This window comes from Stenella coeruleoalba (genome assembly GCF_951394435.1).
Source record: "Stenella coeruleoalba genome assembly, chromosome: 20".
Lineage (NCBI taxonomy): Eukaryota > Metazoa > Chordata > Mammalia > Artiodactyla > Delphinidae > Stenella > Stenella coeruleoalba.
In genome coordinates this window covers 2,009,729-2,024,182 of record NC_137166.1, presented here as the reverse complement: position 1 = coordinate 2,024,182, position 14,454 = coordinate 2,009,729, and the positions used below count along the sequence as shown (strand labels likewise).

At 58.1% G+C, this 14,454-nt stretch overlaps 1 protein-coding gene across 6 annotated transcripts in view; it reads left to right on the top strand.

Moving 5' to 3' along the window:
- Nucleotides 1-14,454, top strand: part of JPH3 (junctophilin 3) — a 170,118-nt gene that overhangs the window by 117,903 nt on the left and 37,761 nt on the right. For all 6 annotated transcript variants that reach the window (XR_013825194.1, XM_079906566.1, XM_079906567.1 and 3 more), the window contains one exon: nt 3,270-4,047. Coding sequence is in view for 5 of the 6 variants with exons in the window: in XM_079906564.1 (XP_079762690.1) it covers nt 3,270-4,047 (778 nt within the window). In the remaining variant the exon portion in view is untranslated. The remainder of the gene's footprint in view (nt 1-3,269; nt 4,048-14,454) is intronic.

Here is a 14,454-nt window from a genome sequence, read left to right as displayed (position 1 = left end):
CGAGGCTTGTGGAAGGCCAGGGTGGCAGGACCTGGGAGCTCGGAGTGGGAGGGAGGCTCCAGCGCCCACGTGGGACCCTCGTGCTGCCTGCTCGTCTCTCAGAGAAAGCTGGTGTTTGCCTTTGTCTCCGTTTATGTTAGACTGTGCGTTCACGTCTGGAAGGTGGGAACGATGCTGTCCAGCCTGTAGAGACGTGGGGTGGATTCCGTGATGGGGCAGGGCGGCCCGCTTCCCAACACCTCCCCGTTATCACCCCTTTATCTGAGGGAGGGAACGTGGGCACTCATTTTCTCAGGGGTGGGGTCTGCCGCAACGCGCAGGATGCCAGCTGTTGCTCCCAGTCTGGCACCCTCAGGACGAGGTGGGCAGGAGCTCACTGGGTGCAGAACCCGGGTATGACCGCGAGCCCTGGGTTTGAATCCCTCCGCTTTGGCTGCCTGGCCCCTCTCTGAGCCTCAGTTTCCTCATCTGGGAGGTAAAATGCTGTTCACCCCTAAGGGTTGTTTGTTGTTGTTTTTTAAAATTACTTATTTATTTTTGGCTGTGTTGGGTCTTCGTTGCTGCGCACGGGCTTTCTCTCGTTGCAGCGAGCAGGGGCTACTCTTCGTTGCGGTGCATGGGCTTCTCGTTGCGGTGGCTTCTCTTGTTGTGGAGCACAGGCTCTACACGTGCGGGCTTCAGTAGTTGTGGCATGCAGGCTCAGTAGTTGTGGCTCGCGGGCTCTAGAGCACAGGCTCAGTAGTTGTGGCACACGGGATTAGTTGCTCCGCGGCATGTGAGATCTTCCCAGACCAGGGCTCGAACCCGTGTCCCCCGCACTGGCAGGCAGATTCTTAACCACTGCACCACCAGGGAAGTCCTATCCCTAAGGTTTTGATGATGATGATGAATATTAGTTACCGTTAACTGGGCATTAACGACCTCCCAGCACTTTACACGGATTACATGGATTACCGCGTTTAAGCAGCACAGCCACCGTCCCCGTTTTACAGATGAGGAAACCGAGGCACAGAGGGTTAAAGCAGACACTCCCAAGGGCACAGATCCAGAAGGAGTGGAGCTTGGATTTGACCCCGTGTCTGCTCCACTCCTGACTCCTCCCTGTGCCCCCATATCCACGGCCTCCACAAGGCTGTCTGTGGAGCTCCTGTGCGTCCTTAGCTGAAAGCCCAGCCTGCCTTGAAGGGGTGCAGGGGTGCTGGCAGGGGGGTGGGCTGGGTCTCTTCATGCAGGAGCAGCCTCAGCTTTGGTCGGGGGGGCACCAGTGAAACCCAGGGTGACATCTTGGGAGGTCCCAGCTGGGGCATCTGGATTCATTCAGCAAATAAACAAGGGACACCAGTTAAACTTGAATTTCAGATCGTCAGTCAGATCATTTCTAGTATAAGTATGTCCCATGTAATATGTCTCTAAAAATTACTTGTTCATGTGAAATTCAGATTGAACTGGGCGTCCTGTGTTTTATCTGACAGCCCTGTCGCCAACCCACAAGTGGGAGTGGCAGTAAGCTGGGGGTGAGAGGTCCCTGCAACAGCAGCCTACGCCCAGCTTGCACTGGCCACAGGGAGACCACTGTCCAGGCAGACGGGTCTGGCCTTAAAGGGCCAGCTTCCCGCAGGCCACCCACCCCAGGCAGGGGAGGGGCCGTCCAGGACCAAGAGGCTAGTCTAGGTTCCTTCTCACAACCCCAGGTGCAAGCCCTGGGTCTCTGCCCCAGCGTGGGCAGCTGCAACCTGAGAAAAGGAAAGGTGTAGGTTGGGGCGAGGGGTGGGGGGGGGAGGAGGGAAGAGGGTGGGGAGCCGCACCCTGTGGAGTGTCATTTAATTTGCATAACTACCTATGGCAGGAGAAATATAGACCCATCCCATGGGAGTCACACAGCCTATAAGTAGAGCAAGAATATGGGCCCAGTGCTGCTGAGTTTATTTTATTATGTAAAATACATAGATAGCTGGGCTTCCCGCTGGCGCAGTGGTTAAGCATCCGCCTGCCAACGCAGGGGACACGGGTTCGAGCCCTGGTCTGGGAGGATCCCACATGCCGCGGAGCAGCTAAGCCCGTGCGCCACAACTACTGAGCCCGCGTGGCACAGCTACCGAAGCCCGTGCGCCTAGAGCCCGTGCTCCGCAGCAAGAGAAGCCACCGGAGTGAGAAGCCCTCGCACCGCAACGAAGAGTAACCCCCGCTCGCCACAACTAGAGAAAGCCCGCGTGCAGCAACGAAGACCCAATGCAGCCAAAAATAAAATAAAATAAATAAATTTTATTTTTTTTAAAAAGATACATAGATAACATAAAACTTGCCACTTGAACCATTTCTCGGTGCACAGTTCAGTGGCATTAGTCATGCTCAGAATGTCGTACAGCCATCACCTCTATCTATTTTCAAGACTTTCGCGTCACTGCAGACAGAAACTCTACCCATTAAGCAATAATTCCCTGCTCCCCGCCCCCCGCCCCATCCCCACCATCTACTTTCAGTGTCTCTGAGTTTGACTCCTAGGTGTCTCATGTAAGTGAAATCAAATAGTGTGTGTCCTTTTGTGCCTGGTTTATTTCACCTAGCAGAGTGTCCTGAAGGTTCGTCCACATTGTAGCAAATAGCGGAACTGCCCGTCCTTTTGAAGGCTGAATAATGTTTCATTGTTTGGATGGACCACATTGTCTTTGGCTATTGTGAATAATGCGGCTGTGCACATGGGTGTGCAATGTTGATTCTTTTGGAGATACCAGGCCTGCCAGTTTTCATGCCTTTAGGTGTCCTTGCTGAGTGGTCTTCCCAACTCTTCTTGGATGCCTCCAGCAATGGGGATCTCACTATCTTCCAAGGCAGCCTCATCAGTAGCCAATTTGTAGCCTGGATCTGTGTCCTTGTAGCTGCCCCTTATGGGCCCCATGAGCCCTGTTTGGAGCTGCTCACCCAGGATGTGTTTCTTCCTTCTTCTCTTCCACCCCCGCTGCGTGTCTTCCCAGGTTGGGCCTCCTGCCCACGTGGCCTGGGGAGCCCTGCAGGTCACTCCTGACTGCCTCAGCCTCTTACTCCTCCCATCGCCGTCCGCGACCTCTAAGAGAGAGAGAACAAAATCCAACCATGGGAAGCAGGAGGGAAGGGTCTTTAAACACACTATCAGTGGCAGGAATCATAAAATCACCTGTGGTCTGATGGTCTACCTCGATGTAAACCTCGCCGAGTTGCCCCAAGACAGGGCAGACCGTGGCGGCTGCGTTGCCCTCCCGCACTCAAGCTCACCCTCTCCTGTGTCTCCGCAGGGACCTACCAGGGCCAGTGGGTCGGCGGCATGCGTCAGGGCTATGGCGTGCGGCAGAGTGTCCCCTACGGCATGGCAGCAGTCATCCGCTCGCCCCTGAGGACCTCCATCAACTCCCTGCGCAGCGAGCACACCAACGGCGCCGCGCTGCACCCCGACGCCTGCCCCGCTGTGGCCAGTAGCCCAGCCGTGTCCCGGGGGGGCTTCGTGCTCGTGGTGCACAGCGACTCTGAGATCCTCAAGAGCAAGAAGAAGGGGCTGTTCCGGCGCTCGCTGCTGAGCGGGCTGAAGCTACGCAAGTCGGAGTCCAAGAGCAGCCTGGCCAGCCAGCGCAGCAAGCAGAGCTCCTTCCGCAGCGAGGCTGGCATGAGCACCGTCAGCTCCACGGCCAGCGACATCCACTCCACCATCAGCCTGGGCGAGGGCGAGGCCGAGCTGTCGGCCATCGAGGACGACACCGACGCCACCACCACCGAGACCTACGTGGGCGAGTGGAAGAGCGACAAGCGCTCGGGCTTCGGCGTGAGCCAGCGCTCGGACGGGCTCAAGTACGAGGGCGAGTGGGCTGGCAACCGGCGGCACGGCTACGGCTGCATGACCTTCCCCGACGGCACCAAGGAGGAGGGCAAGTACAAGCAGAACATCCTCGTGAGCGGCAAGCGGAAGAACCTCATCCCGCTGCGTGCCAGCAAGATCCGCGAGAAGGTGGACCGGGCCGTGGAGGCGGCCGCGCGGGCGGCCACCATCGCCAAGCAGAAGGCGGAGATCGCGGCCTCCAGGTAGGAGGGCGGGGCGGCGCGGGGCGGCGCGGGGCGGTTCTGCGTCACGGGGCCTGCTTTGCTTGGTTGTGCTGCCCGGGTTGAGGGCTCCACTGGTGTTTCTCAAACTGTGCCCTGCGGAGCCCTGGGGTTCCTCAGAGGGTCCCAGAGGTGCAGCAAGGAAATGGTTGATCTGAGGGGGTTCTGGGTCTTACAGCCTCCCCTCAAAGGGAGCAGACCTCCCTTCCTCTCTTTTACTTGTTCTATATGCTGGTGTTCAATGTAAAACATTGATGGATAAAGATGGTGGCCGTTCTGCTTGGTAACATGCATAGGACGGCTGCGGGCTGAGAGAAGCATGTGCTGCCTCTGCGGCCGCACTCCCAGGTGGGCACGGAGTGCCCACTGCTGCAGGGACGTGGGAGCAGGGTGGCAGCTGTCCCGGCCACCCCAGCCCGAGGCCCAGATTCCCCGATTCCCCATGGGCCCTGGATTCGGCACCAGCTGGACAGACCGGCTGTGGGCACGGGCCTGGGGCTCACTTGAGGCTTGGCGCTGTAGGCCAATAGCTGTTCTGAATGGGATGCAGGACTTACTGCATTTAGGGTTCAGCGGGGCCACCAGGCCCTAAGCAGTGGCTCCGGAGCTGACCATTGGCTCCGTGTTGGATGTTGAGGTGTCTTTGGTGTTGGTACAGGGGTGGGGGCTTCAGAGCTGGAAGAAGGGGCCCTGGGTCCCCCTGGGAAGCACAGAGGTGAGTGTGTGAGCCCGGGTCTGCCCCCCTCGGCTGTGGGCAGCGGGAACCTCCAGCCACATGCTCCTGGGTTCTAAGGAAACAGTTCCTAACTTGAGTTCATCGAGAGCTTCCCACCGCTGTCCCCTTTCCTGGGTCCAGGTAAGGCCCTCGGGTCCGCGCTGAGAGTCGTGGGGCCTGGGACGGGGATCTGGTGTTGCTCTGAATGCCTTAGGCTGCCCGGGCAGGAGGTGTTCAGGAGGACAGACGCCGAGTCTTTCTGGATGATTCTGTATTCCCGGCAAGGGGCAGGCCTGGAGTTATTCCAGGGAGACGCCCAGCTCAGTTACAGTTCAGGCCTTCCCAGCCTTGTCACTAATAGAACTTGAGCTCGTTCGGTTCTGGTCTCCAGTGACCTTTGACCCTCCAGTGACCTTTGACCCACTCTGAAAGAACAGAAAAGGTGGCTGTCGGTTGTTCGCAGACTATCTGCGGCTCCCCTCTGAGGTCTTGGAAATGAAACCCATTCCAAGAAGCTGAAGGGGAGATGGAATTACTACCTTGAATGTCGGGGTCGCGCACCGCTCTGTTCACCCCTTCCTACTCCCCCAGAAGTGTTCAGGCCGCATGAACAGAAGCAGCATTTATGACCGCTCATCTGGTATTTTAAGATCAAATTTGGTTCCGTAGTTACTTTTTCCATTATACATGTAACACTTGCTCGGTGTGGAAAAGGCAGGGAGCCGCAGCCGCAGGGCGGGTCTCACGCGTCACCCGGAGACTCCAGCTGGCGCTTGGCGTATTTCCTTCCTTCCAGTAGTTCATCTGTTTGTCATCTTCGTGTTTGGTTGCCTCATTGATCTCAGTGGACCCAAGGCACTTTCCAGGGCAGGGGGACAGTGTCGTCAGACATTGAGGTGCCTGTGAGGCAGAACTAGGATTTCATGGACAGTGTTCCCCGGAACTGACTTTAAAGTCCGACACCCAGGCGAATTTCTTGAGACTGGGGACAGAGCACACGTCTGTGGGAGGTGTTTTCTGACACCTCCCACGGAAACTGCGGGGGGCTGGTCTTCATGAAGGAGTCCGTGGAGGTGGTGGTGGTGTGGGTGGAGCTCAGAGCCAGCTCCCTAAGGAGCCCCACCTGGGACAGGCTTCCCACCTCTCACCTGTGAGATGAGAGCGGCGGCTGCCCGCCTGCCGCAGAGGCCTGGGAACTTCCCTGACAACGGCTCCGTGTATCGGGTGCTGGCTCTCTGAGACGTCCAGCCTGGGCCCATCACTGCTGAGCAGCCCGGGGGAGGTGCTCGCTCTCTCTGGGCCACAGGTTCCTTGCGGAAGGATGGGATGGAGCGACATGCAGTGCCCTCAGCGCGTGTGGGGCCTGGCGTGCGCCGCTGTCACCCTCCCAGGCGTCCCCTGAGCTGGGCTGGCCCCTCCCCTCCCGCCCCAGGCCTTGTGGGGAGATGGGTGTGAATGCACTCCCATGGTGTGAGCTCGGCCTTGCGGCTCTGTGGTGCCCGGGGTCACCCCTCGGAGGTGGGAGGGGACAGCGTCCTCGGTCATCACTCCCAGGCTGTGGTGGGAGCTGCACTTGCCGTGTTTCTCGATGAGCTTAGATTTGAAAAAAAAGAAAGAGAGAAAAGGAGGAGAAGGACCAGTGGCGGCTGTCCTGGAGAGTGAAGCCAGCGGATGCGGGCGGGTCGGGGCCCACCCGCCACCGCAGTGTGACAGTGGCCACGGCAGCTGCCTGGGGCTGTGGGGCGGCTGGGCCCGGGCGGGCTGCGGTCACTGTCACAGCCAGGTTCCGGCCAGGCGTGGGGAGCTGCGTCCTCGGGCCCCAGCCGGGCTCGGTCGCTAAGCCGCGTCAGTGAGAAACGGTTTGGTGTGTCCTCGTCGTGATGCCTGGGACCTTCCCTGGAGGGCGCCTGCAGTGAGGACAGGGGCGCAGGCTTTCCTGGGAAACGGCGGTGGCACGGAGCTCGGGGTCTGAGAGGGGGTCCCGTTACGTCCGTTTCAGGGCGGACCGCACCTGTAGCTTCTAAGGGCTGGGCCCTGGCCCCGCCACTGAGATGGGTTCCCAGCATGGTTTCCAGCATCCCTGCCCCCGGTGTGCGCTGGGATCACCTGGGGACAGACGCACAGGCGGCCCACCCCAGAGATGCTGAGCTCCTTGCTGGGGCTGCCACCTGGGCTTCAGAGCCCTTCGAAAGCTCTCCAGGTGATTCTCAGGTGCCCTTGGCACCCTCAGGAGGTGTATAACATGCAGATGGCCAGGCCCCACCCCCAGAGCTTCTGCCTCAGCAGATCTGGGTGGGGCCTGAGAACCTGCATTCCTGAGGAGCTCCCGGGATGCTGGTCGGGCAGGCCTGCCGCTCTTGTATCTCCCAGGAGGCCCCAGGGAAGAGGAGACGTGCGCAGACATGCCTGTGATCAAAGGCGGGAGGTGGAGGAGGTCCCTGCCCCGTCAGGGTCAAAGTGGGAGCCGGGGCTGAGGGGAAGGTGTGCCAGGCAGGTCGGTCTGGGCGAGGCAGACGGCATCAGAGGCCCTGCCGTGCCCCAGCTGTGACTTCTCAGCGTCGTGTCTGCGCAGGAGCTCGTTTTGAATGAATGAGTGAATAACTGCTCAGGCCCCACCCCCTCACATTCTCGGGGGCCCCGGCCACCTCCTTTGGTTCTGGGTCCTGGACGTGTGGCCCTGGCCACGGTGGGGCAGGGGACCACCAGGCCAGGCTCCCGAGAGGGCTGAGGGTCCCTTCTTGCTTCTTGGTGCCCGCAGGTTCTCCAGGGTGCGAGGCAACCCCGCCCCCCACCCCGGGGTCCAGCAAGGCAGCGTCTGCTGGTAAAGTTCACGGGAGAGAACTGCGAGTTCCTGTGGGTTTAGTCTGTCTCGGGGCCCGGCCCGCCCTCCCGCAAACACGGGCCAGTCCTGATCCGGGCGCGCTGCTGCGCCTCGCGGGTCCCCTGGCTCCACGGAGGGGAGGAGAGAGAAATCCACCGCCCCAGGGTCCTGCGTTGTGGGGATTATGTGACAACTCGCCGCCCCACCTGGACACCCTGCAAGTACCAGGTCCGCGCCCAAACGTGCCCTTTCAGAGGGGCAGGGGCTGGATGGTGGAACAGATGCTCGTGTACCCCCCCACCCCACCCCGCCTCTTGGCCTGGTGCCCTCTGGTGCTACACCCGCAGCCTGGAGCTGGGAGCCACCTCTGCTTCCCGGGAGTGACCTCTGTGCTTGGGGCTGAGTGGGGAGCAGCTGCAGGCAGGGCGGCCGTGCTGCTCCAGGATCTCTTGCTCCCCGAGGGGCGGGCAGCCCTGGACGGGCCCAGGTACGGGGGCAGGAGGTGGGGGCAGCCGGGGCACCCGCTTCTGCGCGTTGAGGCTGCTGGGCAGTCGGGGCGGTGGACGGCGTCGTGGCCCCAGGCCCGCGGGCGGCCGTCAGCTGACGCCCGTCTGGTGATGCTTTGCTGAGTGAGCAGAATCGCGGTGGGTGGAGCTGGGAGGGACCTTGACCAGACGTTTAGGTGTGGAAGATGACAGTTCTTGGCACGTGGCAGCCGTTCCTCTCTCCCGCACCCACGGCAGACGTGGCTAATTGACGGCTGCGCTCAGAATCCTCACACCAGGCAGTCCAGCCCTTCTGAAGGTCGGAGGTCGTCCCTGGCAGCACGGTGGGAGAGTGGACCCTGCGGGCAGCGTGCCTGAGAGCCGGGCCCCCGTGCCAGCAAGGCAGCGCCCGGGTCTCAGAGCCAGGCAGTGGCCCAGGCGGGACTAGAGCTCACATCTCGGGCGCTGCCTACTGCCCTGTTCCTGTTCTCGGCCCCTTCAGACCTGCACTAGATTCTGGGGACCCTAACTGTGAATAGGGGGGTGCTGGCTGGCTTCCTTAAAGTGCTGTCCAGATACAGCCCTGCCCCTGGGCCAGGCAGGGTTTGGCCTCGGGTGAGGCCTACACGGGGAAGGGCTTCCAAATCCCCAGTCGCTTGTTTTTCTTTTTTTTCCCCCAATTATTCCACGTAACTGTACTGAATGTCAGGAACTACCTGCAGCATTGAATACAAAGATAAGTAAGACGTGGTTCCAGCCATTTAGGGAACTTAGTCCACAAGTTTAACATTTATATTAGCAGATATTCTGCTGACTTCAAGAAGGTCTTGTCTTGGTTTTTAAAATAAAGAAATAAAAACGATGTCATTCTTTTTCTTATTGTAACGTTGCTGTGCACAGTCGCTTATTTTGTGCCCGGCCCTGCGCTGGCACCTGTCTGGGCCTCAGGGCGACCTGTTCCCTTTAAGCTTTCTGCTGTGGCGTCTCTGCCCCTGAGTTATGGATCTCCACCAGGCTGTCCCCAGAGCCCTGGGTGCAGGGGGACAGTGCACAAGACCCCTGTGGGGTCTCCCAGACCCGGAGGGTGGATTATGGCCCGGAGATTGCCTGGGGCTCTCTAACTGGGGCATCTTTCCATCTTAAAGGAAACAAAATATTGGAGGATCTGAAAGTGGGGGGCGGGTAGTGGTGTATTATTGTTTTAAAATATGTACCTATCATTCCTTGTTAAAACGTTAAGAGTCATATATCCCTGTAAAAAATGTTAACGCAACAAGGCAGACCGGTATCAAGTAACCGTGTCCCACCGTGGGCTGTCCATCTCCTTAGGGGGAATCACGGTTTTTTCAACACGTGTACAGGTAAGTGTGTCACACCTACATGATTCCCGATTACGGTGATGGAATTGTACTCGACTTGTTTTATAGCTTGTTTTTCTTTTCCCCTCACTTTTATCCGGGACCGCTTTCCATGTCAGGTATGTTTCCTTAGCAGCTGCATCATATTCCATGGTGTGGAGGTACCACAGCGGTCCAACTTATTCTGCCAACAAATGTTTCGGATGCGTCCCATCTCTCAGTCTTACACACAAGGCTGCAGAGACTGGCCCCTGTCCTCCGCGCCGCACCCCCCGAGCTGCTGGCAGGGGTCTTTCTCACCATGATGCCACAGAGCAGGCATGGCTGAGTGACGTGTGCGTTTAAAGATTGTAGAAGCTGCTGCCACGTCGCCTGGCCAAAGGCTGCAGCAGTTTACCTTGGCTGGGTGGGAAGGCTCCAGGAGGGGGAGGTGGGGTGGCCTTGAGTGACCGCTCTGTCATCGAGGGGTTTCTCCCTGCAGTAGGCCGATAACAGCCCCCCAAAGCATCCCCATGATGATAATTCCTGGAACCTGTGGGTGTGTGATCGTCTGTGGCAAAGGGGACTTGGCAGATACGGTTACATTGGGATCTTGAGATGAAGAGATTCTGCAGGATTACCTGGGTGGGGGCCCAGTATCGTCACAGGGGTCCTTAGTAGCGGGTGGCAGGAGGTCAGAGCCAGAGCTGTGATGATGGAAGTGGAGGTTACGGTGATGTGGCCACGAGCCAAGGGATACAGGCGCCTCCAGACTCTGGAAGAGGCCAGGAAACAGATTCTCCTCTGGAGCCTCCAGAGGGAACCAGCCCTGCGACACCTTGATTTCGGCCCATAAGACAGGCTCGTTTTGGACTTCTGACCCCCAGATCTTTAAGGGAATAAATGCACGGTGCCCTAAGCCACTGCGTATGTGGTGAATTGCCACAGCTCCGTAGGAAACCCATAGGCTCCCGGCTGTAGCCGAGGGTGGGGTATATCCCCGGTGTCCCCCTTCTGGAGCGGGCATGCCTGTCCCCTTCTCGCTCCCACCAGGCGGCCTGCTCTGCAGCCGTGCTTCCAGGTCCTGCAGATTTGGGCTCTCTGCGGCTTCCTGCCTCCGGGGGAGGGCCGGCCATGTGCCAGGACAGGCCTTCTGGTGGGCGACAGCCATCTGTTCCGGCTCTGCCCTCCCAACATTAAAAAAAAAAAGGAACAGGAGAGACTGGGGGAGTGGGGTGCTAGGTCCTGAGAAATGCCTGCATTGGGGACCAGCCCGAGGGCTCCCTGGGGGTGAGAGGCTGCTGCCTCTGGGGCCACGTGTGCCCCAAACTTGGGCTCTGTCCCGGAGATCCAGGAACCCTTGGCCTTGGGCCTGTGTCTCGCGTCTGTAAGGTGCTTCCCGGGGCCTGGCAGGTGTCGTCTTGGGGTGCCAGCTTCTGCCCACACCTCTGTCACCTCCGGTCAGCACGCGTGGGCTTGGGGATTCGGGCTGTCAGATGGGATTAGGATCGTTGCCCGCCTTGCTCTGTGCCACTTGTCAGACAGGACGCACGGGGCCTCTTACTCACCTGCAGGCAGCTTTCCCACCTGGCATCAGAAGGGCACATGGGGTGAGATGCCCTGGCCCTGGCCTGGGGTTCTGGGGCAGTTGAACCTACCTTCCACTGAACTCACCCCTTCACAAGAGAAGCTGTTGTTTCTCACACGGCCCTGGGGAAAGGGGTTCCCAAATGGTCTTGGTGACAGTAGGGATTTTTTCCTCTAAATCTAAACCCAAACCCTCCTGTTACAGCTGGAGCCGGTTTCTTTCCCGTCTTGGAGGGAAATGGTAAACGATTCCACTGTTAGTAGTGCTGTGGCCTCAGGCAAGGTGCATAAACTCCCTGGGCCTTCACTTTCAACTCTGTAAAATGGGTTGAAGAGAGCGTGTGCCTGGCAGGGTCATTGTGAAGAGTGACACATCACCAGGAAAGACGGGACACCAGGCTGCCTTTGTCAGAGCAGGCGGGGGTGGGGGATATAGGGAAGACTCCCCTGCCCTTGACTCCTGGGCCGCCGTGGAGCCTCAGTCTCCCCACCTGAGTGAAGGGGCTCCCTAGGCGCGGGGACTGCCATATCCACACTGGTCAGATCTGAGGAGTTTAATTTGAGGTTTTTTTCTTTTTTTTTTTGGCTACGTCGGGTCTTAGTTGCGGCACGCGGGATCTTCATTGAGGCACGCAGGATCTTTCTTTGTGGCATGCGGGCTTCTCTCTAGTTGTGGTGCGCAGGTTTTCTCTTTTCTAGCTGCGGTGCGTGGGCCCCAGGGCGTGTGAGCTCTGTAGTTGTGGCGTGCGGGCTCCAGAACGCGTGGGCTCTGTAGCTGGTGGCACTCGGGCTCTAGCTGTCCCGCGGCATGTGAGGTCTTAGTTCCCTGACCAGGGATCGAACCTGCGTCCCCTGCATTGGAAGGAGGATTCTTTACCACTGGACCACCAGGGAAGCCCCTAATTTGAGTTTAAACTGAGGCGTTTCATCAGATGGAAGTTCAGTCCAGCCTGTGGTAGGTTACATGTTTGTTCCGCATTCCCCATGCCCTTGGCCATGTGACTGTGGTCCCTTCCCACTGGAGGCTCGGCCACGGGCTTTGTTTGGTCCGTGGGACCGGCCTGGAGTGACGGAGGGTCCATCCCAGGCTGAGGCCCTGGGACGCTCGGTGTGTTTCTGCTCACCCGCCTTGTAATTCTGCCATCGCCATGACAACACGCCCTGGGAGCCCCCATCCCTGGGGGTGAGGGACACTTGGGAAGACCTGATGCACGAGCAAGAATAAGTGATTATTTTAAGCCACCTACTTTGGGGGGGCGGGGTTGTTAAACAGCGATGTTTGGCGTCACTGGCTCTACAGCCTTCAGTGGGTGGTTCTGGAGGGAAGAAAGGAGTGTCTTCACTGTGCCTGTCTGCACACACCATGGGCTCTGGGCCACACTGGACCTATTGGTCCTTTTTGGAAACACTCCCGGTCCTTTATATGAGTGACCTGGGGCTGCTGTATCAAAGCGCCTCAAACTGGGTGGCCTAAAACCACAGAAATGTTCTCTCCCAGTCCTGGAGCCGGAAGTCCAAAGTCAGGGTGTTGTAGGGTTGCAATCCCTCTGGAGGCTCTAGGGGAGGGTCCTTCCTGCCTCTTCCAGCTCCTGGGGGCTCCAGGTGTCCTTGGCTGGTGTCTGCATCCCTCCAATCCCTGCCTCTGTGTCTGTCCTTCCTTCTTATAAAGACACGTCACTGGATTTAGGGACACCTTCATCCAGTGTGACCTTATCCTAATTACATCCACCAAGACCCCATTGCAAATAAGGTCACAGTCTGAGGTTGCAAGTGGATGTGAACTTGGGGGTCTGCGCTCTGCACAGCTGCACCACGGCCGCTGCTCCCGTGGTCATGGATGCCTTTCTTCCTCCTGCTTCACCTTGACCTCCTGCCTCTGGCGCCAGGCCTGCCCTCTAGAGGGCTTGGAGCAGAACTTACTACTCTCCTGGGTAGCCCCTCCCCCGCCGCCAGTAGTTGTGTCTTTGGGTCTCAGGGTCTTATGTGCTCCTGGGTCGTGTGCCCCAAGCTCAGAGGCACTGCTTGTGCTTCCCCAACTTTTTCTAACCATGAACATCTTCCGTGAGAGGCTGCCGTATCCTCATCTAAGGGGTGTGTGTGTGTGTGTGTGTGTGTGTGTGTGTGTGTGTGTGTGGACTTTGCAGATGGTTTGGCGGAATGGAAGGGGGTTTCTTTGGTCGCTGTTTGCCGACCAGGCTGTTTGCACAGTGCCCAGCCTCTGCTCCAGCAGGAGCTTCAGGCTTTGTCTGCTGTCAGCTTCCCCCATCCCCGCCGCCACCTCAGACTCTGTCCCGGCCTCCCTTTGCCTCTCCCAAGACCTATTAGTGGGCTCTGCCAGGTGGGGGGTCATCTTCTCCCAGCCTGTCTGGTACCCGGAGAAGTCATACCACGTGAGCATGGAAGTTACGGATTTGATCGTAACGGCAGTGAGTCAGGAGGGAGAAACGGAGGGAGGAACAGAACAAGTTCGGAAATGGGAACATCTCACGCGTAAGCACCTCTCTGAACTTAGTTTCCATTGTGAAAAGACCTATGCGTTTTGCATAATGGAGCTCCTAAATGTATATATTTTAGGGGATTTTGAATAGTCATCTTGACCACTTGAGGTTTTCTCGAAACCTAAAGTCTGTGTAAAACGTGACTTGGCCCTATTAATCAGGACTCTGCTGCAAGCAATAGAATCGTAGCTCAAATTAGCTGAAGCAGAAGGGGACTGTAGGGGACTTCCCTGGTGGCGCAGTGGTTAAGAATCCGCCTGCCAATGCAGTGGACATGGGTTCGAGCCCTGAACCGGAAAGATCCCACACGCCGTGGAGCAACTAAGCCCGTGCGCCACAACTACTGAGCCTGTACTCTAGAGCCCGTGGGCCACAACTGCTGAGCCCGTGCACCACAACTACTGAAGCCCGCGCGCCTAGAGCCCGTGCTCCACACAAGAGAAGCCACTGCAGTGAGAAGCCCATGCACTGCAACAAAGAATAGCCCCCGCTGGCCACAACTAGAGAAAGCCCACGTGCAGTAACAAAGACCCAATGCAGCCAGAAATAAATAAATAAATAAATAGATGGATAAAATTTGTATTAAAAAAAAAAGAAAGAAAGGGACCGTATTGGCTCCCATTTCCTGTGTTGGCTTCAGGCAGAGCTGGATTCAGGAGTTCAGATAAGGTCAGGGCTCTGTCTCTCTTGGTTTTGCTTTCCCCTGTGTGATAATTTCATTCTCCAGCAGGTTTTCCGTGTGTGGTGGGAAAGGCCACCAGGTCTGCGTTCACATAACCCTTAGAGTTCTCGATCCCGGCGGGAAAGAGAGACTGTTTTCCCCCAGGGTCCATCCAGTGATGGTCTGGAATGGCTCGGATTGGCTCTGCTGGACTCACCTGCCTACTTACTACCCACAAGGGATGGAATTTCCTGATTGGCCAGGCTGGGTCATGTGCCCACCTCC